The 24,425-nt window shown below is 51.5% G+C and overlaps 1 protein-coding gene across 7 annotated transcripts in view; it reads right to left on the reverse strand.

Moving 5' to 3' along the window:
* Window positions 1-13,803: 13,803 nt before the first annotated feature.
* The window catches only part of NCKAP5L (NCK associated protein 5 like), a 51,456-nt gene continuing 40,834 nt past the window's right edge, over window positions 13,804-24,425 (reverse strand). For all 7 annotated transcript variants that reach the window (XM_070370737.1, XM_070370738.1, XM_070370736.1 and 4 more), the window contains exons 6-13: window positions 24,022-24,141; window positions 21,086-21,199; window positions 17,348-19,974; window positions 16,246-16,405; window positions 15,907-15,988; window positions 15,285-15,593; window positions 15,064-15,206; window positions 13,804-14,754 (exon numbers count right to left, since the gene is read on the reverse strand). In XM_070370737.1, the coding sequence (XP_070226838.1) occupies window positions 14,542-14,754; window positions 15,064-15,206; window positions 15,285-15,593; window positions 15,907-15,988; window positions 16,246-16,405; window positions 17,348-19,974; window positions 21,086-21,199; window positions 24,022-24,141 (3,768 nt within the window). In that variant the 3' untranslated portion in view covers window positions 13,804-14,541. The remainder of the gene's footprint in view (window positions 14,755-15,063; window positions 15,207-15,284; window positions 15,594-15,906; window positions 15,989-16,245; window positions 16,406-17,347; window positions 19,975-21,085; window positions 21,200-24,021; window positions 24,142-24,425) is intronic.

Genomic DNA, 24,425 nt, shown 5'->3' on the forward strand with positions numbered 1-24,425 from the left:
TTGGCATATTGAAAAACCAAAGAAATGAGTCAGCTCCTTGAACAGACACTTCACCAAAGAAGATACACAAATAGCAAACTGGCACATGAAAAGCTGTTAAACATCAGTAGTCATTCAGTTCAGTTCAGTTCAGTTCAGTCGATCAGTCGTGTCCGACTCTCTGCGACCCCATGAATCGCAGCACGCCAGGCCTCCCTGTCCATCACCAACTCCCGGAGTTCACTCAAACTCACGTCCATCGAGTCGGTGGTGCCATCCAGCCATCTCATCCTCTGTCGTTCCCTTCTCCTCCTGCCCCCAATCCCTCCCAGCATCAGAGTCTTTTCCAATGAGTCAGCTCTTCGCATGAGGTGGCCAAAGTACTGGAGTTTCAGCTTTAGCATCATTCCTTCCAAAGAAATCCCAGGGCTGATCTCCTTCAGAATGGACTGGTAGGATCTCCTTGCAGTCCAAGGGACTCTCAAGAGTCTTCTCCAACACCACAGTTCAAAAGCATCAGGTGGATCTCAAAGGCAATATTTTATGAAGGTATAGTGACCCCAGTGGAAGTCCTGCAACCTTAAGGAGGTTGTGGAAATCTTTTTAATCTGCCCTCTAACCGAACCCCTGCGGCCTAGGTTCAGGCCCTACTGGATTTCACCTGGAGTACTGCTCCAGCCTCCTTACCGACCTCCTAGTTCCCAGCCTTGGTTCTCTCCCACGCACTCTGCACACTATTTCTAGATGAATCCTTCTGATGGTGAACACTGAATTTTTCAATGACTCATTTTTGCTGTCAGGATAAAGTCCAAACTTTGCATCATACATTCGAGTCTCCTGCCTACCTTTGTCCTCTCATCTTTCAGTCCTCTAGGCATAGTAAACTCAAATTTACGCTAGAATGTTCCATTTGATCCTTGGCTGCTAGGCCTTGGTATTTTTATTTTTCTGCTTAGAACTTTCATCCGCATCCATTCTGCCTGATTCATCACACCCACCCTGCAGGCCTTAGTTTTCTTACCTCATCTAGGAAGCCTTCTCTGAACCCCCAAGACTGGGTTTTAGCCCCTTCTGGGGCCTCTAAGTGTCTGGGCACCCTCCATCATAGCACTCCCCACGTCCTCCTATGATCCGTCACCTGGTGACTGGCATCACTGGCATCACCCACCAGAACTGAGTCCTGAAGGCTGGGGCCTGCCATGTTCATCCCTGGGTCACTGGTCTAGCTCATTGCTTCACACCTACTAAGGGTCCAGTGAATGTTCCTTGCGTGAAGGACAGTGGGGGTGGATGAAGAAATAGAGTGAAAGGGGAGGCATGGCGTGGGGAGGAAGGGCCCCAGCTGAGTGTCCTGACTTCAGAAGGGGCAAGAAGAGAGAGGCAAATGAAGCCCAAAGTCCCCTCTGTTTCTTAGCCAATGCTGCCTGCCTTGGGACTGGCTGTGGGAAAAATGCCCACCACGAGTCCCAGGTGGGGGCGGACTTGGTGGGGGAGTTCAGGGGAAACAGACTCTGACAGAGACAGTTTATGTCCATCCAAGTCCACATATTCCTGTTCTCCGTACTTTTTGCAACGCATGTAGTAGGTGCGAGGAGATAGCAACCTAGGTTCCTTGCGTAAGGGTCATCGATGCTGAAGGGAGGCACCCTGCATCTCCTCTTCTCGCCACACGGTGGCCCTTCAGACCCGCAAACCTCTCAGATGGGCGCTGCCGCCTGGGCGCCACCTGGTGGCCATGTGTCTTCCAATTGTTGGATAGGAAAGGATTTTTTTGAAGTTGAAGAATCTCACACAGAACATATGTGGCAAACTTAAACATGAGGCTCTTAAAGAACTCCTTGGAGTGCTTCTGCCTTAGAAAATGCCCCCAGTGCTATCCTGTTAGCTTTCCCACGAGTCAATGACAGAAACCCGATTTCCTGGTGGCTTTTGCCCTCTTAGGCTCCAGCTGCTCTCGGTCCAGACTCTGCTCTGCAGGCTCACTCTCCTGCAGGAATCATCCACCGCACTTATTAGAGATCTGTCTTCAATTGTGCTCCTGTGGGTGGTCCACCCACTCCGTGGCTCGTGGATCTTCACCCCTCACAGGGCTTTCACCTCTGGCTCATCGCAGCCAGCCTCAGAGTACAAAAGTCCGTACAGAAATCTAGTCTTCCAATCTCAGACCATCGCTCACATCATCCCAGCTCCTGCATGCTCTTTCCTCTGCGCTCTGGATGCGCTGAAACTCCAGTCCTGCCCCTTAACTCCTCTCTTAACTCTTATTCCACTTTCTCTGCTCTTTCAGCGCTTGCCTAGCATCAGCCTCTTTGCGTTTGTGTGGACTCTGGAGCTGGACTGCCTGGGTTTGAATCATAAGTCTTCCATAGACAAGCTTTGACTTTGGGCAACTCACTTAAGCTCTCTGAGCCTCACTCTCTCATTAAAATGGGGGAGGTGGTGAATACCTACCTTAAAAGGTTGCGGTGAAGATGTGTGACCACTTAGAACAGTGCCTGGCACACTGTAAATGCTGTAGAGGTGTTTGCTGCTATATGTTATTATTGCTCAAGCGGGAGCCTATGGCGGATGACCTTACCAGCCACCTCAACAAAGCCCATCCTTGCACTAAGCCCACAATCTTCCTTTTTCATCCTAGAACCAGGCGTCTGCACTCTGCTAAGAGAAGAAACAGAAAACACAAAAATCCCAATTTTGCCACTGGATATTTCTGATTCTCAGCCTCCACTGGGCTCCAGTCTCCTTTGAAAAATCCTTGACTTGTCTTTAGCCTCATTCCTCTCTTCTGTGTGCAGTGACCATTCCACATTGTCACCACTTTCTCCATTCACAGGATATGAAATTCAAAATATATAAAAGGTTACAGTGATAAAAGGGTCCCTCTGTGGTAATTTGATAAACAGAGCCACCGTATTCTATAGTCACTCCCCTTGACATGAGATGACCCTTTGGCTCTCACATTCTGATCCTCACATCCCCGCACATGCCCTGCTTTGTTCCTGTCTCCTGAAACCCTTCCACTGGATCCTCTTGAGCTCATGGCTCTTCATCAGCAAACTCCCTTGGACATAAGCTTTTCTTTTTTCTTTTTAAAATTTTGGCCACACCCTGAAGCATGTGGGATCTTAGTTTGCTGACCAGGGATAGAACCCACATCCCCTGCAGTAGAAAGGCAGAGTCATGACCACTGGACCACCAGGGATGTCCCTGGATCCAGCCTCTTTAAACATTCCTGGAGCAGCAGTCCAAGGGCAGGTTGGAAAAGAATTTCCAGACACAGAGCACTTGAGAAGGGAGCGAGCATATAAAGAGCAAGGAGCAGAGATAATGAAGGTGCTGCAAAAGCAGTGGGCCGGGGAAAGCCGATGGTTCTATTTGTGGGTTAGTAGCCAATTTGTAGACTCGAGACAAGGAAAATTCCTGCTGGAGGGTGGCATTAGGTGGTTGATTAGGGCGCGATAGGGTGAGTAGCAGGGTGGGCGTTTTCACCTAGTTTGGGGACAGGAAGCTGGTCAGTAAGGATCAAGGGGCTTTTGGCTGGTTAGTAAGGGTCAAGGGTCTTTTGGCAAGGTTACAATGGGGCACAGTCAGTTCTGGAGATGACCTTGGCTCTGGACTCCACTTCTCTGGCCTCAGTTCAGGCCTCTCCTTGTGACCTAGGGATCAGTTCATTTCAGTTGCTTAGTCGTGTCCCACTCTTTGCGACCCCATGGACTGCAGCACACCAGCCTTCCCTGTCCATCACCAACTTCCGGAGCATAATCAAACTCGTGTCCATCATGTCAGTGATGCCATCCAACCATCTCATCCTCTGTCATCCCCTTCTCCTCCTGCCTTTAATCTTTCCCAGCATCAGGGTCTTTCCAATGAGTCAGTTCTTTGCATCAGATTGCCAAAGTATTCGCGTTTCAGCTTCAGCATCAATACTTCCAATGAATATTCAGGACTGATTTCCTTTAGGATTGACTGGTTGGATCTCCTTGCAGTTCAAGGGACTCTCAAGAGTCTTCTCCAACACCACAGTTCAAAAGCATCAATTCTTCAGAGAGATGTCCAACTCTCACATCCATCCATATATGACTACTGGAAAAACCATAGCCTTGATTAGATGGACCTTTGTTGGTAAAGTAATGTCTCTGCTTTTTAATATGCTGTCTAGGTTGATCATAGCTTTTCTTCCAAGGAGCAAGCATCTTTTAATTTCATGGCTGCAGTCACCATCTGCAGTGATTTTGGAGCCCCCCAAAATAAAGTCTCTCACTGTTTCCATTGTTTCCCCATCTTTTTGCCATGAAGAGATGGGACCAGATGCCATGATCTTAGTTTTCTGAATATTGAGTTTTAAGCCAACATTTTCACTCTCCTCTTTCACTTTCATCAAGAGGCTCTTTAGTTCTTCACTTTCTGACATAAGGGTGGTGTCATCTGCATATCTGAGGTTACTGATATTTCTCCCAGCAATCTTGATTTCAGCTCTTGCTTCATCCAGTCCAGCATTTCGCATGATGTACTCTGCATATAAGTTAAATAATCAGGATGATAATATACAGCCTTGATATACTCCTTTACCAATTTGGAACCAGTCTGTTGTTCCATGTCCAGTTCTAACTGTTGCTTTCTGACCTGCATACAGATTTCTCAGGAGACAGGTCAAGTGGTCTGGTATTTCCATCTCTTGAAGAATTTTCCATGGTTTGCTGTGATCCACACTAGTCAAGGCTATGGTTTTTCCAGTGGTCATGTACGGATGTGAGAGTTTGACAGTGAAGAAAGCTGAGTGCCGAAGAATTGATGCTTTTGAACTGTGGTGTTGGAGAAGATTCTTGAGAATCCCTTGGATTGCAAGAGGATCCAACCAGTCCACCCTAAAGGAGATCAGTCCTGGGTGTTCATTGGAAGGACTGATATTGAAGCTGAAACTCCAATACTTTGGCCACTTCATGCCAAGAGTTGACTCATTGGAAAAGACCCTAATGGTGGGAAGGATTGGGGGCAGGAGGAGAAGGGGACGACAGAGGATGAGATGGCTGGATGGCATCACCGACTCGATGGACATGGGTTTGGGTAAACTCTGAGAGTTGGTGATGGACAGGGAGGCCTGGTGTGCTGCAATTCATGGGGTCGCGAGGAGTCGGACATGACTGAGCGACTGAACTGAACTGAACACAGTCAAAGGCTTTGGCATAGTCAGTAAATCAAAGATAGATGTTTTTCTGGAACTCTCTTGCTTTTTTGATGATCCAGTGGATGTTGGCGATTTGATCTCTGGTTCCTCTGCCTTTTCTAAATTCAGCTTGAACATCTGGAAGTTCACGGTTCACATACTGTTGAAGCCTGGCTTGGAGAATTTTGAGCATTACTTTACTAGCGTGTGAGATGAGTCAAGTGTGTGGTAGTTTGAGCATTCTTTGGCATTGCCTTTCTTTGGGATTGGAATGAAAACTGACCTTTTCCAGTCCTGTGGCCACTGCTGAGTTTTCCAAAGTTGCTGGCATATTGAGTGCAGCACTTTCACAGCATCATCTTTTAGGATTTGAAATAGCTCAACCGGAATTCCATCACTTTCACTACCTTTGTTCGTAGTGGTGCTTCCTAAGGCCCACTTGACCTCGAATTCCAGGATGTGTGGCTCTAGGTGAGTGATCACATCATTGTGGTTATCTAGGGATAGGGCTCCACAGTTCCCCTTTGACCTCTTGGCTCTCCCTGAGCACGCCTTCCCTGTGGGCCTCTCAAGGGGGCACTGTTCTCTCCCTCAGCCCTGTGCCTGGAGGCCAGAGGGTTTGTAGGTGCCCTCCTTATTCCTCAGGGTTGCTTTCAGATGGTTCTTCTTCCTGAAATTCCCTCAGCTTTGAATCTCATGCTGACGAACTATTCCACCTACCATGCCCCCCACTCTTATCTATCAATCTCTGGGTTACTTCCCCTTCTTTCCTGAGGTTTTGGCTCCTGCCTCACTGTCACCCCCTCTGATGCTTAGACCTCTCAATACACACAGAGATAATCGTCACAGTCCCTGGCCTCTGCATTTCATGACCTCTTCTCCAACGCCCTGGCCCTCTGAGCCCCTCACTCTCATGGTCATTCCCTGGTCCTTAACTTACCCATAACTGCAACCTTTCTGCTTTAGTGTGGGGCTGCCATCACACAATGTCACAGACTGGGTGGCTCAAAGAACAGAATTTAGTGTTCCACAGTTTTGGAGGCTAGAAGTCTGAGATCAGGCTGTCAGGAGTGTTGGTTCCTTCTGAGGGCTGTTGAAGGAGAATCTGTTCCCCCAGACCTGTCCTCTAGCTTCTGGTAATATGCAGGCACACTTCAGCATTCCTTGGCTTGCAGAGGCATCACTCTGATCTCTGCCATCATCATGTTCCATGGCACTCTCCTTATGTCCAATTTTCCACTTTTTATAAGGACATCAATCATTTTGGATTAGGGTCCACCCAAATGACCCCATTTTAACTTGTAACCTCAGAAGTTACTGGGGTCTAGGACTTCAGCATTTTTTAAGGAAGGAAGGGACACAATTCAACCCATAAAGTTTCCTGTTCTCCCATAATCTCAATTTCATGCAACTCACCCTCTGACCATCACCTCTTTTCTTCTCAACATCTTTCCAGCTCATTCCCGCTAGAACTTTATCTCCAAAACTTATTTGATCCCACCAGGCCCTTCAGCCTACTGATTCTACCTCCCTTCATGCCTCTCTCCTTTATTGTACTCTCTTCCCTCTTTAACCAGTGCAAAGCCAACAGCCAGTTAATAGAACCACTTCCTTGTATATATATACCTTCAGTACTCTTGCCTCTCTCTTTTTGTTGCTTATTTGACAAATTGGCAGCTCTGGCTAATCCAACTTGCTGCCTATTCTGTACCTAATATGGCAGAAGAAAACCTCCAACACATTCACATTAATAAGACTTGTTTTTAATTCCTAATCACCTCAAGTGGACCCTTTATGCCTACTACATTTCTCTAACTTATTCACAAACTTTTGAAATCCTAGGGACTTTCCTGGTGGTTTAGTGGTTAAGACTCCACGCTCCCCATGCAGGGGGCCTGGGTTCAATTCTTGGTTAGGGAACCAGATCCTGCATGCCACAACTAAAGATCTTGCATGCTGCAACTAAGACCTGGTGCAGTCAAATAAAAAAACACATCTTTTTTTAAAATTAGTAAGTAAAAAAGTCCAAAACCCCTCAGATTAAAAAAAAAAACAAAAAACTTTTGAGCTCCTAAATGACTATTATATTATCTTCTCTCTTCTCAAACCTCCAACAACTTTCTCGCAGCCTTCCTCTTGGCTGATGATCTTGATTATTTGCTTGAGAAAACAGAAGCAATCAGGAGAGTTCTTCTCTAAGTTGACACCACCACATACGCTCACCTACCTGCCTGTGCTCCCTCCTCCTTCCTGTACCTGTAGATGATGCTTGAGGCTACCTGAGCACTGAATACCCAACCACTTCCTGGTTTCTCTCCTGCATCATCAAATGTTCTCTATCTGATCAGTCCCATAAGTACAGGAAAATGCTTTAACTTCTTCAGTCTCTAAGAAACCTCTCTTAGAACCTGGGGGAAGCAACTCCCCCATAACAATAAGCACACACAGCCCCCAGGTCTTGGTTTCTAGAGATGCCCTCACTCAAAGAAACCAGGGTTCATTGGAAAAATGGTTGATTTCAGAGCTGGGTTTGTGAAAATGAATCTTGAACATGTTATGCCAGATAGTATGTACTCAAAAAGAATGATGGAGATTAGTAAAAAGCAAAACAAAAGCCAGTTTTAAGGGGGGTCCTACTGGCCAAATCATGGACAATTTGAGCACCAAAGTAGATAATGGTAATAATGGATTATAAACCATTAAACAGGAAACCATGAACCTATACTGATATAAATGCACAAATGGAAAGTTTCCTAAAAGTGAAATATTTACACAGTTTCAAAGTAGCCCCCACTATGTTCTGTGCTGTTTTTCTTAATTTCCTCTGCCCTCTAAAGGGATGGAGTACCCCCAGGGCTTAGGACTCAGACCTTTCCTCTTACTCTCTTGGTGATTTCATCCAGTCCCTCGGCTTTAAATAGCATCCATATGCTGATGACTTGCCGATTTATATCCCCAACCCAGGCTTCTTTTCTGAATTCTAGACTTCTATAACTCACTGCTTACTCCACATTTTCCACTGGATGTTGTCCAACAGACATCTCAAATTTAACACGTCCAGTATTTAACTCCTGATCTTCCCTCCCTCAAGTCTGCTCCATCTACTGTCCTTTCCATATCAGTTAATAGCAAATTCTACCAGTTGTTCCAAAAAACTTGGAGTTATCCTTTTTTTTTTATTTAAATATAGTTGATTTACAATGTTGTGTTAATTTCTACTGAACACCAAAATGATTCAGCTATACATACATTTACATTCTTTTCATATTCTCTTCCATTATGGTTAATCCCAGGACATTGAATGTAATTCTCTGTGCTATACAGGAGGACCTTGTTTCCTATCTATTCTATATGTAATAGTTTGCATCTACTAACCCCAGATTCCCAGTCCATCCCCTTTCTTTCCCCCTCCCCCTTGGAACCACAAGTCTATCTTCTATGTCTGTGAGTCTGTTTCTGCTTCGTAGTTAAGTCATTTGTGTCATATTTTAGATTTTTCATATAAGTGATATCATATGGTATTTATATTTCTCTTTTGACTCATTTCACTAAGTATAGTTCTCTCTAGTTCCATCTATGTTGCTGCAAATGGTATTATTTCGATTCTTTCTTATGGCTGAGAAGTATTCCGTTATATGTATATTCCACATCTTCTTTATGCGTTCATCTTTCGATGGACATTTAGGTCGTTGGCTATTGTGAATAGTGCTGCTATGAGCACAGGGGTGCATGTATCTAATCGAATTATAGTTTTGTCCAGATATATGTCCCAGACTGGGATTGCTGGATTGCATAGCAACTCTATTTTTAGCTTTCTGAGGAACCTCCATACTGTTCATAGTGGCTGCACCAACTTACATTCCCACCATCAGTGTAGGAGGTGATCTCTTTTCTCTACAGCCTCTCCAGTATTTGTTATTTATAGACTTTTTAATGATGGCCACTCTGACTGGTGTGAGGTGGTACCTCAATGTTTTGATTTGCATTTCCCTGATAATTAGTGATGTTGGGCATCTTTTCATGTGCCTATCTGCCATCTGTGTGTCGAAGCTGTCCTTGACTCTTCTCTTTCCCCCCATCGAAATTACATTAGCAAACCCTGTTGTTCATGGTGTCTCTGCCCTTGGCACAGGTTCCCATCTCTCACTGGAGTTACCCAAGAGGCTTCCTTACTGGTTCATTTCCATACTTGCCCTCTACAGTTTAATTGCTCTTCTAATTGCTCCTCATTTCATTCTGAGTAAAAGCCAAAGTCCCTACTTTGGGCTCCAAGACTACAAGACATGATCACTTACTGCTACCAAATTGGCTAAGAATAAAGTTTGATAATCGGAGAAGGCAATGGCACCACCCCACTCCAGTACTCTTGCCTGGAGGATCCCATGGACAGAGGAGCCTGGGAGGCTGCAGTCCATAGGGTCGCTGAGGGTTGGACACGACTGAGCGACTTCACTTTCACTTTTCACTTTCATGCATTGGAGAAGGAAATGGCAACCCACTCCAGTGTTCTTGCTTGGAGAATCCCAGGGACAGGAAAGCCTGGTGGGCTGCCGTCTATGGGGTCACACAGAGTCGGACATGACTGAAGTGACTTAGCAATAGCGAAGTTTGATAATACGCAGTGTGGAAGATAGCCCACTTACACATGGTTGGTGAAGTGTGATTTGTTAATATCTATAAAAAGTTTTTCATTAAGCATATTTTATAATGCAGCAATTCCATTTATAGGAATTTATCTTACGGAAAAACGCAAGTGGCCAAGGACACATATACAATGTTCACTGCAGCATTGCTTGTCATGGCAAAACATGTAAATATCACACATCCATCCAATGGGAGAGCGTGTATAATAATGGAGAATCATGATCTTTGGAAAGATCTCTAAGATATAATAGTAAGTACTAAAAGAAGCAGATCAGCAATTATGGAATAATCTCATTGTCTAGTAAAAGGTCAACATAAATATATTGTCTCTGTGTAGTGTGCATTTAAAGAGTGATTTGAGGGAGCTGTCCCTTAGAGTGATCTGAGAGGCTGTGGTTGTCTTGAAGCCCTCAGAATGTCTACTGAAAGAGCACAATTAAAAAAAAAAAAAAGTGATTTGAGAGGAATTCTAATCAACTTGGGTTATATCTGGGCAGTGAGACTGGAACTTGGAATATGAGATTATTCTTCTTCCTTACATGATATTCTATTCAATTTTGACTTTTTAAATTTATTTTTATTTTTTTGGCTGTACCCTATGGCATGCAGGATCTTAGTTCCCTGACCAGGGGTCGAACCCACACCCCCTGCAGTGGAAACACAGAGTCTTAACCACTGGACTGCCAGGGAAGTCCTTAATTATTTTTAAAAACCATGAACATGCACTTAAAAAAATATGTTATTAGGCTGTGGCGGATCTTAGTTGTGGCGTGCGGGATCTTGCGTTGAGGCACTGCAGGCTCGGTAGTTGAGATGCGTGGTCTTAGTTGCTCCGCAGCATGTGGGGTCCTAGTTCCTTGACCAGGGATCAAACCCATGTCCCCTGCATTGGAAGGTGGATTCTTAGCCACTGGACCTCCAGAGAAGTCCTGAACATGCACTTTTCTAATTTGTATGTCTTTAATGATTAAAAAAAGGTTTTTAAAAAGGTTTCCCTTACCTCAAGATCATAGAAATACTCACCTATATTTAAATTCATGTCTTTAAAAAATACTTATATGCTTGAATTAACTCACTCAGGACTATAGAATGGGGTTACATACCTAGAATTTGTTGCAGAGAATGGTTGTTTCTTTTTAAAATTTTTTTGGGGGTAAGGAAAACAAAACATACTATTTAAGACTCAAATATGTCTAGAAAATCTAGACAAGGGTAGAGAAGAAAATAAAACCAATTGGCAACTCACAGAAAATCTCAGTTAACATTTTGGGACACTTTTTACAAGAAGCAGGGTGCCCAGAAAGGTGGAATCTGGAGTCTTTTCATAGCTTTTTGTTGATGCCATTTATGGGGGACAAGAGGAGTTTGGTGGTTTGGGCTTCTTTTCTTTGGGAAATCCAGCAGAAAGGGTCATATACAATGGTAAGGCAAGTGTTTACCCATTGTTCGTGGAGAAAACAGTGAGGTCGCCTTAATCCTGCAAGCAGATGTTACAAACTCAGATATGAAGTATTCTGCCATGGTGAGGATCAAGTGGTCTTTTAGATAAATCTTTTCTTCAAGGGCAAAGAGAAACTGGTTACCTGGAAGGGTCTCGAACTCAACTGTGTGTCCCTTGCCACAGAATTACTTCAGATGGAATATTCTGTCTGTGTGGAGGGCATACACAGTCATGTGGGCCACAGATGGCTTGTCTGGGCCCAGCACCCCTTAGCAGCACACCGGGGGACTTAGGAATGAGGAGCTGCCTGGTAGGGAAGGGCTGGCTCCAGGTACTAGCTGTGGCTGATGCTGCTCTGTCCTGGCGAGACAGTGGGCTTTTTCTCAAGTGGCCCACAGTGTCCCCTGGCCCAAGAGGTCACCTAGCACGTGGAAACACTGCAGGACAGAGCCTGGCGGCGGAATGAGCAGACTCTGGTGACAGAAACCTGCATGGACCCTTGATCTCGGCTTGTTGGAGGTAGAGTCCAGAATTAAACCCACCATGCCAAATTCCTTCTCAGAAAGGAAATAGGATAAATATCCTGTAGGTGAACAATTCTAACAAGGAAATGAGGTAATCCATCAGGTTCACACAGAGAAAAGGGCTTAAGAAACCAAGAAATAAAAAGTTAGAGAAGGATGTAGACTTCTCCGAGCCTGCCTGGCAAGAGGTAGAGATCAACAGCTTGGTAATAACATCCTTAAGCCCATAAAAGCAGAAGGGAGAGTGGGATGGATACCTGGAAGTAGGAGACAGAAATAAGAAAATGCGATCCTGACATTTGAAGAAAATAAAGACATCTGACTTGATGCTTCTCTAAGTCGTTTTAACCTCCTCAGCGATGACATCCACTAAGGGAAACAGGAGGCAGAACAGCCAGATTGGGAGATGGTGGGAAAAGCAGAAAGCTAAGGGGAAAGCTAGTCTGGACCAACTTCCCAATCTTCCATAGATAAGGAAAACCAAGGCCCGGAGACAAGATGTAACATTCCCCACAGACCCGGCCTCAAGGGCTAAGACCCTTGACTCCCAGCTTAGTGCTCTCCAGCCCTGTCCATCAGGAGTGATCCAGGGCTAAAAATGGAGGAGGGGATTAGAGTCCTGACAGAAGAAAGCAAAGTTACACACCCAAAAGGGATCACTCCTGCCAAGACCCATCACTTCTCAGCTTTGGAAAACTACTGAATGGTCTGTTTTTGGACAGGCCATGCAGCATTCAGGGTTTTACTTCCCTGACCAAGGACTGAAACTGTGCCCCCGCAGGGTCTTAACCACTGGACCACCAGGGAATTCATCTACTCAAATATTTTTGAGCCTCAATAACTTCACCTGTGAAATGAATCAGGAGGCTGGCAATATGGTAGGTATTTAACAGGGAGTTCTTTCACTGCTCTCTGGACCATTTACAGCTGAAGAGACACTGCTGGGAGGAGTTAGTATAAAGAGAGGCACGGACATCCTTCGTCCCTCCCAGCCTTCCTCGGGCTGGTCAGAGCGCATGGCAGCATCCAGTGGTATAACTGAGTTGTGAATTGGCCCAGCACTGCTCCCTGTTCAGGCACTCCTGACCTTGGCTTGGCAAGCCTGAAGTGCCAACACAGACCGTGTATTCACTGCACAGCCCCCTACCCCCGTGATGAACTGTCCAGAGTCCCAGCCACAAGGCCAGGGCTGTGGAGCATGCACAATGTCCAGGCGGCCTACAGATGGCATGGGGAGGCAGTGAGTGTTGACTATGGCAGGTGGGTGCTCTGAGCAAGTCAGCCCACACCTTGCAACCTGGGCTAGAAGAAGGCCTTCCTGAGGCCCAACTTGGCTGGTCAGTGTGAGATGGGCTGGGGCCACCTTCAGGTCCAACTCTATGCTCAATAGGAAATCCGAGGGCTGGAGGGCCACAACCACCCCCTGGCCTTCTCACATCCCATGGAGAGTCTGAAATAACTCCTAGAAGCCTAGACCCTTCCACACAGCCTCATTCCTGGCCTTCCCATCTTAAAGTAAGAATTTGAGAGCCAGGAGAACTTCTGGTTGAAATCTGAGGGCGAAATAGGGGCAAGAAGATGGGCAAGCCCAAAGGCTGAGGTGTGACTAGAAGGTGGCAAGTCAGAAACCCAGTCGTGCCTCCCTTTATGACAACAGGCAGCTGTGGACACTTAACTCTGTTTACCCCTGGACTCCTGAAGCTTACAGTTTATATACCCACCCAACCTGGTATGTCCAGGGTTTGAGTGCATGTCCACAGCCACCATCTCCACCTCCCTTTCTGAGGGGCAGCACAGCCTTCCTCCTGACCAAGCCCTGGGCCAGGGGAATTTCCCCACTGCCAGGTACCATTCCAGGTCTAAACAGATCCCCCAGCCTTAGTTACATTCTAGGGTGACTCAAGTCAGCAGCCCTGGTAAACTGAACTGCCTCACAAGAGCTCCTGGAGCAGAGCCCTGGAGTCCTGCACTCTGGTGCCCACGAGGTCTCTACTGGCCTGTCCATCCCTGAGTCCTCCCATAGAACAAGCTGAGTCTGGGGCGGGAGTGGGGGTCCTCCACGTTTTATTAGGGATAGGGCAGAAGCAGAGGCTGGAAGCAGAGCAACCGCGTTTTTAACAACAGATAAATTAACCGCAGTGTGGGAATGGGGGTGGGTGGGGGCTGAGTCAGACGCTTTTATATATATATATATATATATATATATATATATATATATATATATATATATATATATAAACAACCAACAAAAAAAGACAGACAAGTGGGCCCCAAAGATATGGGGCAGGAGAGGGCAGCACCATCCAGACAGCGGGGAGGACCAGGGCAGACAGAGAAGGCAACGTGACCCCTCGCCCCTAAACTCCACCAGCACGGGGTTGCTGAGGCAGGGGAGCCGCCAGGGTGGGCGGAGATGGCACGACCGGTGGGCAGGAAGCCCAGCACCACAAGATGGCTCAGCCTGAAGCGGGAGTGGGGGCCGGGACACAGCGGCCTTGAACCCCCCAGTCCCTCAGAGGAAGAGCCGTACTCTGGGTGAGAGAAAGGACCAAGGGTGGGGTCTCTCCCTGAGCTGAGAGTAGTCATCTCCTCCACAGCAGCGGCGGCGGCGGCGGCGGCGGCGGGCAGTTGGCTGTGCCAGGAACCCCCTTCACCTTCTGGTTCATCTGCCTCCTTGGTCCCTTCAGGGCGGGGCCCCCGGGGGCGGGGCTTGAGGAGAGCAGTCCAATCCGAGGTCTCCGCCTCCAGCGCGGGGCGTAGCTGCCGCTGCCACTCAGCCTTGACTCCCCTCAGCCCTGACTCCCGCAAGAGGACAGCGAGTCGTAGAGCGAGTCGCTGAGAGACTCAGAGGTCTCCAGCCCCGGGGGTCCCCCGCTGGCCACTCTCCCTTCCTCGCCCACGTCCGATGTGCTGGGGGTGCGGCTGCCCCCAAATGCCGGGCCCTGGGGCGCAGGGGCAGGGCGGGTGGGCTCCAGGCTCCGCTTTCCATCCACGGGGAGGGCCTGGGGAAGGAGGGCAGGCTCGGGAGCAGGTACCTCTCACTTCTCACCTCCTAAGAGGCTCTGCCCACCTGAGCCAGGCGCTGCAGAGGACGGAAACTGGAGGTGCGACTGAGCCAGTCCTACCAAGGTTCCGGAAGGGAGAGAAACCCTTTCCCCAAGACGGGTGTGAAAAGGCAGGGGTTGGGCTGTCCAGACGGGCATCCAAAGGGCTGACGGCTCAGTCCTCCTCCCGGACAGGGCGGTACCTCACCCCTCGTCATTCCCCGCTGCCCTCCAGTGCTGTTCCCTTTCCCCTTCCGCCATGCTCACCATGGGGGTCCTGGGCAGCCCCTCCAGTTGTCGGGGTGGGCATAAGAAAGGGTCAGAGGAACCGCCGGCTGCCCTGGCATTGGGGAAGGTCCAGTTCTTGGCCAGCTGGACTGGAGGGGGTGGGCCTGGGTCTTCGCAGGGATCTGTCCGGGGACAAGGGGAAGGTGGGTGGTGGGCGGAGCTCCCAGAAAGACCCACCCTACCCCTGCCCAGGCACTCACCGTCTGGACAGGTCTGATGGCCCCGGTGGCCTGGGGCAGCGGTGAGCAGGGCAGGGAAGGCCGGCATGCTGGGGTGCCTCCCGCTCACCAGCAGCTCCTCTATGCCAGGCACCTCACGCTCCAGTGTGTGGGCACGGCGGGGGACTTTGGTAAGGGGTGGGGGCCGAGCTGGGGGCACCCCTGGTGGGGGCTCCAGCCGTGGTGGCTTGGTCTTCGGAAGATTCTTGCTGGGGGTCCCACTGCTGCCATGGTCTGGGGGCGGGAAGGTCCCAATGCCACTGTCCAGGGTTCGAGTCAAAGAGCCACAGGCTGGGGAGGGGAAGGGAGGTGATGTGAGGCTCAGGTGGCTCAGCCCCTCTGCCTTCTTCTGGCTTCCTGCCCCAGCCCAGGCTCCACCCTTGGACACCCTTCTAGCTCTACAGGCTCAGTTGTCCCTGCCTGCCCTGCCCCATCTCCCCTAGTCTTGGGGAAGAGGACAGGGCAGGTACCCTAAGTGACAGGGAGATATTCCTGTGTAGTCCCAGTGCCCTTTGGGGCTTGGCACCTGCTGTGGTGACAGGAAGGAATAAAGTGAGCAAGAGGTGAGGGGCAGGTCCCAGCCTTGGCCCTTGACCCTGCTGACCTGTGAAGTGTGAGGTGGTCACTGGCTCCGCCAGACTGTCCTCGGAGGGCATCTCTTCTCGCCTCCCTGGCTCGATGCTTGGCTGTATGGGGTACAGAAGACTTCAGAGCCCCTTCTTCCTCCATGCCAATGCCCTCCATCAGGACCCCTGGAGTATGGATCTAAGAGTCCTGGCAACCTGCTAGCCCTCAGAAAGCCCTCTCCCCTCCCCATTCTCCTTGGAAACCAGAAATACATCCAGCAGCCTTCTGGCCCCAGGGAAGGGTAGCCCTCCAGGTCAGAGACCTGGCAGGGCCACAAAGCCAGGGCCTCCACCCAGCCCCCACCCCAGGAACTTACCTTCCCAGGTTTTCCACAGCCCTGGAGAGGGCCCACCAGGCCATTTCGGGGCCCACAGGCGGGCCAGGGGTTCTTGGGGTCAGAGGACACTGGCTGGAAATCGCCATACTCAGGTTTGGGTTCCCGCCAGCTCTTGGGGGGCAGTTCCTTGCCATCCACCCTAGGGGCAGGCAGTGCACATGGAAGTGAGGGAGCCCCAGGCCCACCCACACATTCTGGCCTCACTTCCTCCAGTGGGGCTGGGTCTAGAGAGGTACCTACTGCCCCCTGCTCCTGGGGAAGAGGACATATGCCTGTTGGCTTTCTGCATCAACTCTCCTGACACCAGGAATAGGCCAAGACCCCAGGGGAGACCCCAGGGGAAACCCCAGAGGACCAGCAGGGGCAGGAGTGATGGGAGAACATCTCCATAGCTACCTAGGGTCAAGCCTACAGACCTTTCTGATAATGTCCCCCAGTAGGAACAAACATGGTCACACCTTGGTCCACATGTAACACACCCTGCCTACTCTAGCTGGCCCTGCGTGTACTTGCTGTCCAAAGCACACTCTGCCTGCAGCCAGATTCCTGCAGACATTCTGCCTTACCTGGCCCAGACAGAGCAACCCCCTCTCTAAACCACATCTCCCTTTGCTGAGTCTGTGGCAAGTACCAAAAGGCAAAGGGATGGAGCCCTCCTTGTTCTACAGGATATAAAACCCTGGAGGGAGAAGACCTGCATTAGCCCATGGCTAGGTACTAGCAGTCTTAACTACCCTGGACCCCAGACAGGCTGCCTCACCTGACTCGAGGCGATTCAGGGAAACATTGACTGGTAACTCTTCTCAAAGGAGAAACCGAGTCTCAGCAAGCCAAATGTCAGACAGCCAGGGAAGAAGGGAGCTGGGGCACAAATCCCTAGCTCCTTGTTTGAGGTCCTGACCCCTCCTCTGGGCAGGGCCATTAACCCCCAGAAGATTTGGTGCCATGTCATCTGACCTCCTACACTCTTTGACCTCTGGAAAGCCTGTTCCCAGGAAAGGCAGCCCCCAATCCCAGAGTGCCTGTGGAGAGCAAACTGCCCCCAACTACTGAGCCTCTGCCAGCCAGTCCCAGCTCTCACCTGTTGAGAAGCTGCTGCATGAAGGTGTCTGCACCCTGGTACATGCCAACCAGCTGGCCCTGCCCCTGCCCCAGGCCTGCACTGGTCCCTGGTGCTGGGCCCCCGGGCCGAGGCCGGGCCCTGCTGCTCAGGTAGGCCTTTTCCTCCTCCAGGGCCCGGCGCAGGTCTTCCGCCTTAGCCATCAGCTTGGAGATGTTGAGACTCTCAGCCTCCAGCTTCCGGGCTTCCACCTTGACCTCCTTCCGGAGCGGGGAGCCCCCAGCCCCTTCTTTGCCCTTGGTGGTCTCTGTGCGGCGGTTTAACGCTGGCAACTTGCTCTTCTTAAGGCCAAACCAGCTGGCGATGCTGCTGGTGTTCCGATGCTTGGCCTCGGTGCCGGGGGCCCGCTCCTGGCCCTGGAGCCGCAGCATGTTCTCCTCGATGCCCTTCATCACCTTCTCCTCAATGGCCGAGTGTGGAGCCCGCCCCTCAGGGCCTGGGCCTGGGTCCGCAGGGCCAGGTGCTGGGGACATGGGCTGGGCCACGGTGCCACCACAGTCTGCCCAGGGTGGGCCCTTCCCCTTGTCAGGTTTGGGGAGCTCCTTGGTGGCTGGTGGGACCACAGGTCGGGGCACCACCTTGGTGGGTGACTTTGAAGGCAGCTTGGTTGGGCTGCTGTGGGGGCTCTTATTGGGCTTGCCAAGGCTGGGGGCTGAGGTTGGCACTTTGGCAGGGGTGCGGGGTACCTGGGGGCACAGGGCCCCTGCCAGCCGGCTCTTGGCCAGCTCCACTTTGGTGAGGCAGCTCCTTGGTGAGACAGGCTCCAGGTCCACCCGGGCCCCCATGGAGTGGGAAGAGTAGACTCGGGCCCCGGGGTCCCCCAGGAGCCCAGATTCCTGTTGCTTCAGGCTGCTTGTGCCTAAGGCCACTGCCCCTCGCAGGGCCCCCTTGGCTTCTGGCTGCTCAGGGGGCCTGGAAGCAGGGGGTGCTGTGTCTCCAGTGCTCTCCCCTGACTTCCCTGCTACCCGGGCCTTCTCAGTGCCAGGTTTGACAGGCACCCCATTCTTTTCTGGGCCCTGAGGCCCCTCAGGGCCAGTCTTCAGTTTTCCCAGGGCTGCCAGTCTGTCCCGCAGAGGCGTGTAGCCAGGATCCCCAGGTCGCCGTCCTGCCCCTTGGCTGGGCTTCTTGGACGAGCTGCCTGGGCCCCTGCGGCCAGGATGGGGAGACTCGGAGCCTGCCTTGTCCGAACTCTTCTCCTGGGTGCCCTCATAGGGGCAGGATTCTGGGTGGCAAGGGCTGGAGGGGATGCCAGGGCTTCTGAGGACCTCAGGGACCCGTGGCACCTCCAGAGTTAGTTGTGGGTAGGTGGGCACCTGCAGAGGAGATGGAGGTGGCTCTGGGGAAGGCCCCCTAAAGGTGTTCCGGGAAAGGTCCAGAATGTTCTCGTAGCAAGGAGACACTGTGGGTCCTGGGGAAAGTGTAGCGGACAAGGCTGGCTGGGGAGGTCTGAGCTGTGCAGAGTCAGGGGTCATGGAGCAGGGTGAAGGGCTGGTGGGCAGGCCCTGTGCCCCCTCTGGGGACAGCTCTCCTCCGCCCAGACCCCTGCGGGCCAGCAGTGGGGAGGGGCTACCGTCTGAGCCACTGTTCCGACAGGGTATTCGGGAATTCCGGGGGAGCTGGGGGCTAAGCTGGGGACCTCCTGGGCTGGGGACCTTCTCTGAGGCTGGAGGCAGCTTTAGAAATTTGAGACCTCTGGCTGGAGAGGGCAGAAGGGGTCCTTGGGCTTCCCCAGGAGAAGGGGGGCCAATTTGGAGCTTGCTTTTCACCTGAGATGAAGAGTGGGGGTGGCCAGGCCGTGAGCCCAGGGGGGTGTCCCCTGCACCCATGAACATGCTGAGGAAGGGGAGGGACCCCTGGCCCTCTGAGGTAGCACCAAAGCCTGGCCTGTTGGCCTCTGGGGTACCCCCAACCCAAGCTGACTTGGGGAGGCCTTTGGACTTGGACAGTTGTGGGGGCCCCTGGTCTGGGGAGGATGGCTGCCTGGGACCCGGGTGGTCCCCACTGAGTGGGCAAGCAGCCCCGGCCAAAAAGGCCTGTAGGTAAGACTCTGTGTCTTCAAGGAGCTGGCCCAGGTTCAACTGCTTGCGGGCCAGGGCCCCTAGCAGGGTGTCCGGGCTGGGGGCCTCATTGGGGTCACCGGCCTCATCAGAAGAGGAGGAGGAGCTACTGCCTGGCGCACAGGGCGGCCCAGAACCAGTGCCCTGGGCCTGTGGGGAGCCCCTGCCAGGGCCCCAGGGCCGCCCAGCACCCTCCTCCTCCCCTGGACCCCCTAAGAAGCGCTCCCAGTGCAGCAGGCCTCCCAGGCTGCCAGGACCTAGTAGCAGGTAGGGGGCCCAGGGAGAGGGTTCAGGCTGAGGCGGGCCACACAGCTCGCCATTGATGGGCTCTGGGGAGCCAGGACCCTCGCCTGGAGGCTGCCAGGGGGTAGCAGGTGAGCACAGAAGCAAGGGGTCCGTCTCTTCCAGGGCTCTCAGCACCTCCAGGATCTGCGCTTTCTTTTGAAGGAATGGGGAGAGGGCATCCAGCGCTGGGGGTGGGGTGGCTGGGGGTCCTGGGCCTCCTGACCGCAGCTGCTGCTCCCAACACACCTTGGGGGAGAAATGGCATGAGGAGGAAACCATGAGCAGGCCTGGGACCCGAGCTGGCATAACTGAGCATGTCAGCTGGCGTAACTGAGCTGGCATAACCTGAGCTGGCCAGGTTTGTCTGTGTCCCCAAAAGGAACTGATGGCTTCTGGAATGTGCTGGAAAGTTTCCTCAAGAGTTTGAGTTCTGGTTACCCCAGCTGTCCTTCCCGGCACACTTAGGGGGCACCTACCTTCCTTCCTGGTTATCCCAGCACTACTTCCTACAACTATGAGTCAGGAAGGCTGACCATCTATACCCCTGATATCTCTATTTGCCCCAGGGGAGGGAGACCCATCCATTTTTTCAGGTTTTGGAAAGAACACAGACTCAAGAAGGGGATATGATGTGGCCAAGTCCTCAGTTAGTCGCTACAGGCAAGCCCAGGCCTTCTCAGGTCAGACAGCTGTCCTACTGAGCTGATCCCCGTGGAGAAGCAGACGCAACGACTTCGCTGTGAGCCTTTTCCTGCTTCTCCCTGGCCCCTTCTCAGGCCTGGTCCAGTCTGGTACAGTGGTTAACTACCTGGGCTCCTGGGCCAGACTGTGTGGGTTCAAGACCCAGGTCTATTGCTTAACTAGTTATAAGACTTTTAGCAAGTCATTTAATCTCTAAGCTTCACTGTATCATCTGTAAAATAAGATGGTGATTGTGTTTAAATCTCATAAAATAAGATAAATGGAACCAGATCAACAAAAGAATGAATGAATTGGACTTGGATAAATAAATACGTGTAGGATTATAAATGTATGCCAAAAATTACCAAAAAGGAAAAAGATAAATGAGATCCAGGTGTCCGGCACAGTGCCTGGCTCAGAGGAAGAGCTCAGAAGTGTAAACTGTTGAGTCTGACTGCAGTATAAACATGTTTACTCACAAGGCCAGCGGTTAGGGGCAGGGATCTGTTTTTCTTGGTACGAGGCTGACAGCTGAGGGCTCACACCCAGCCTGGATGAGAATCTGTGTGCCCGGAAGCAGTCCTTCCCCTGAGACTTGTTAGGAAACAGTCGTGGAGCACCAGCTGACGAGCCCAGTGCCAGCGGAGCCACAGACCACGAAGCCCAGCCCTCCTACCTCTCTCTGCCCAGCACAGCGCCCCAGAGGCAGCGGGGTGGCCGGTCCCTCGGCGGAGCTCAGGGAGGGCGAGGCCGGTGGCTCTGAAGGCGGCTGGAGTGGGGCAAGTGGGATCTACAGGGGAGAGGCGAGGTTAGCACAGGTGCTGTCAGCCCAGGGCCCTGTGCCCTCAGGGAGCTACGGCTTCCCATCCAGGGGCAGCGGAACATCCTTCCCTGCTCCTTCAGTGACGTCTCCTGGCCCAAGGTAAGGCTTTCACCACTTGGGTCAGAGGTACCTTGGGAGACCCCAGCACAGGTAGCCTGAAGAAATGCAAGCTCAGGTGGCGGGGTGGGGAGGTGGGACCGGGCAGGGGCCTCTGGAGAAAGGAGAGTGCCCGGGGGCCACAGGGCAGTGGCAGGCCTAGCCTGGCTGTCCGCCGAGCCTCCAAGATCCTCTGCTTTTCTGTGGAGCCTCCTCCCTGAGTACAGAGAAGGTGAGCCTCAGGGCCCATTTCTTTTCTGACCACCTGTGGCCCAGCCTCCACAGGAATGGCTCAGACTAACAGAAGCGGCGTTGTTTACTGGGTCCCGGAATAGAGATGGTGGCAGTTACTAGTTCCATCTCCCCTGAATGGCCTCTGCTCGGAGGATTACCAAAGTTGGATTTAATCACAGATCACTTGTCTCTCATTCCTCTTCTCTTGGGCACCTTGATGAGACACAAGTCAGCTTCAACTCTCCCCTGTCTCTTGCACTCCACAGCTGTTAAGTCCTGTCTTTGTGGTATCTCTGCCTCCCCTCCGGCCGAGCCATCTGCAGCGGCTCCTTTGGCACACCATCCTCACATCTCTGGCCTGAAAGCTGCTCAGCATTTCAGTCTCGCTCACCTGACCGCGTGGCTTTCCAGTCTTTTTTGTCTAAAGCACCTCTGTGCTCACAGCTTCCTCTGCCAGCCTCCACTGACATGTCTGAACTCTTCGGTCGGCATTATAGCCAGATCTACCGGTTCTTCCCTGACACCATCCCCAGCTTTGTCTCACTTGCTCTGTATACAACCTTTGCTCAAGTCCGGCTGAACAGCTCTCTGCTCCCTAGGATCCCCCGCTCTGTTCCTCCCACAGGGCACCCCTTCTCCCAGACCCCTTCTGTACTCTTTAAAATCTCCTGTCCATCAGGAATTCCCTGGTGGTCCATGGTTAGGACTCTGCTTTCACTGCTGAGGGTGTGGGTTCAACCCCTGGTCAGGGAACTAAAATCCCTGTGCAGTCAAAAAATAAAAATAAGAATAAAACAAAACTAGAATAAAAAAGTAAACATCTCCCATCATCAGGGTGCAGTCACGTCCTCAGGGCACTCTCTTTAGCCCATCTCTGATGGCCTCTCCCCCTCCCTGGGCTTTTGGTCAGCACCGTCACCCTCTGCAGCCCTGCCTTCGTGTCCAAAAGCCCCAGCTCCCTCCAATTCCATGTGTGTTGGCAAAGGCACTGCTTACAGTAAGAGCTTAATTAACATTCGTTCAATGGAGCTTCCATCCTAGCAAAGCACAACTTAGAAATAACATTAATAATGATAACTAGCTGCTAATCATTGACTACTACAGGTCAAGCACTAGATATTATCTCATTTCATCCTCATGACAGCCTGCAATATAGGTATTTTTATCCCCATTTATAAAGGAAAAAAACCTACGATTTGTATGGTTAAATAATCTACCCAAGGTCACACAGCTAAGAATTAGCTAAGTTAGGGACCCAACCCAAGTTTATCTGAGGCCAAGGTTCGTGCTCTTTCCATTATGTCATGTTACTTTTGGGGAAGATAAATCTATGGTCCCAAACCCCAAAATTCATTAAAAAATCTCCAACTCGAATCCCAGAATTCATTTACTAAAAAACAAACGATTTCAGGATGATCTACGCCTGTTATCATCAGTCACTGAGAAGAGTGTGGACAGGGTGAGCTTGGCTGGTGTGATCTGGCCTCCAGGTCAGCCCATGGCAGGGCCAGGACAGGACAAAGGAAGCTGCAGAGTCACTGCAGCTCAGTCACCCGTGTCTGCACCGGCCTGGGGAGACATAGGCTTCATCTGCCAGGGGTCAGGCTTCCCAGGGAGCTGAGGGCATCCTGCTCAGGGTTTCGGGGGGGCCAATGGCCACCTGGTTTGTATCCCAGACATATAAATTTAGACACAAACACACATAAGGTATTTCTCTTCCTGGCAAGTCAGGGTGGGTTGGGGGTGTGCTGGCTGACCTCAGAACCCACCGTGAACCTTGGGTACATGGAGCTGCTCCTGATTCCCCACAGGCACACCACATCCTTGGGGCTTCCAAACAGAGTGGACCCCATGTTACATGTTAACTGAGCCCAGGGTTCACTACCACTACCCTCTTGCTTCTCCCGGGATAAGGCAGGTGTCAGGGCTGGAAGCAGGGATGAGTGTCTGTGGCCAAGACTGGGTTAGCGGGTGGGCAGATGCAGCAGGCGTGCGCAGAGTCATCCGGGTGAAGGGCCTTCCCTAACCTCTCCATGACACCAAGCACTGGGTGCCTTACACCCGGCCCCACCCCTGCCCCTGGCCAAGAAGAGGAAAGGCAGTGGCCAAAGGGGCCTCGTGGGAGCTAGCTTGAAATGACTGCATTTTCAGCATCCACCCATCTCTCTACTCAGGGCAAAGGAAGCAAGGACTTTCTCTGTCAACAAAAAGGGACACCAACTGGCTGGGTGGGCAGCACTGGGGAGGTAGGGGACAGCCAAGTGTAAGGGGTCTTAGGAAGCTTCCCTTCACCTAAGGCTCAGATCTATCAGGCGAGGTGGGCCTGCCCTGGAAGGCCACAGTGCCCAGAATGGAGGCCAGTGGCTAACAACCTGCTTTTGAGGTGATGACGACGACAGGGCTGGTTGGGAGGTCTGAGGCTGAGAGGTGAGGAAGGAGGGGGAATCACGTGTGCCCACCTGAGGGAGGGAGCCCGCTGTCAGCTGGAGCTTCTGCTGAAACAGGGCGCTCAGCATCTGGTTCTGCCTTTCCAGGTCAAACACCCTCTTCTTCAGCTTGATGCACTCCTCTCGCAGGTCCTGCCACCCCCAGGAGGCGGAAGAAGGGCAAGGTGGTGGGGAGAGGGAGAGTGGCATGAGCACAGTCGCTTCATCAGAGCAGTGGGCACTCCTGCTGGGCATGCGCTTCTGTTGCAACCTCCTATGAAGGAGCTGAGCCTGCCTATATTTATGGCTCTCGCATCTTCTGGGGATGGTAAATTTTCTAAAGTTTACCACTCCTGGTCGGAAGTAATTTCATTCCCTTTGGCAGCTTTCTCATCTCTGGAGCCAATCCTCTGCCTCTTAGAAACCACACATCAAAG

The sequence above is a fragment of the Bos mutus genome, chromosome 5 (genome assembly GCF_027580195.1).
Source record: "Bos mutus isolate GX-2022 chromosome 5, NWIPB_WYAK_1.1, whole genome shotgun sequence".
In the NCBI taxonomy this organism is placed as follows: Eukaryota; Metazoa; Chordata; class Mammalia; order Artiodactyla; family Bovidae; genus Bos; species Bos mutus.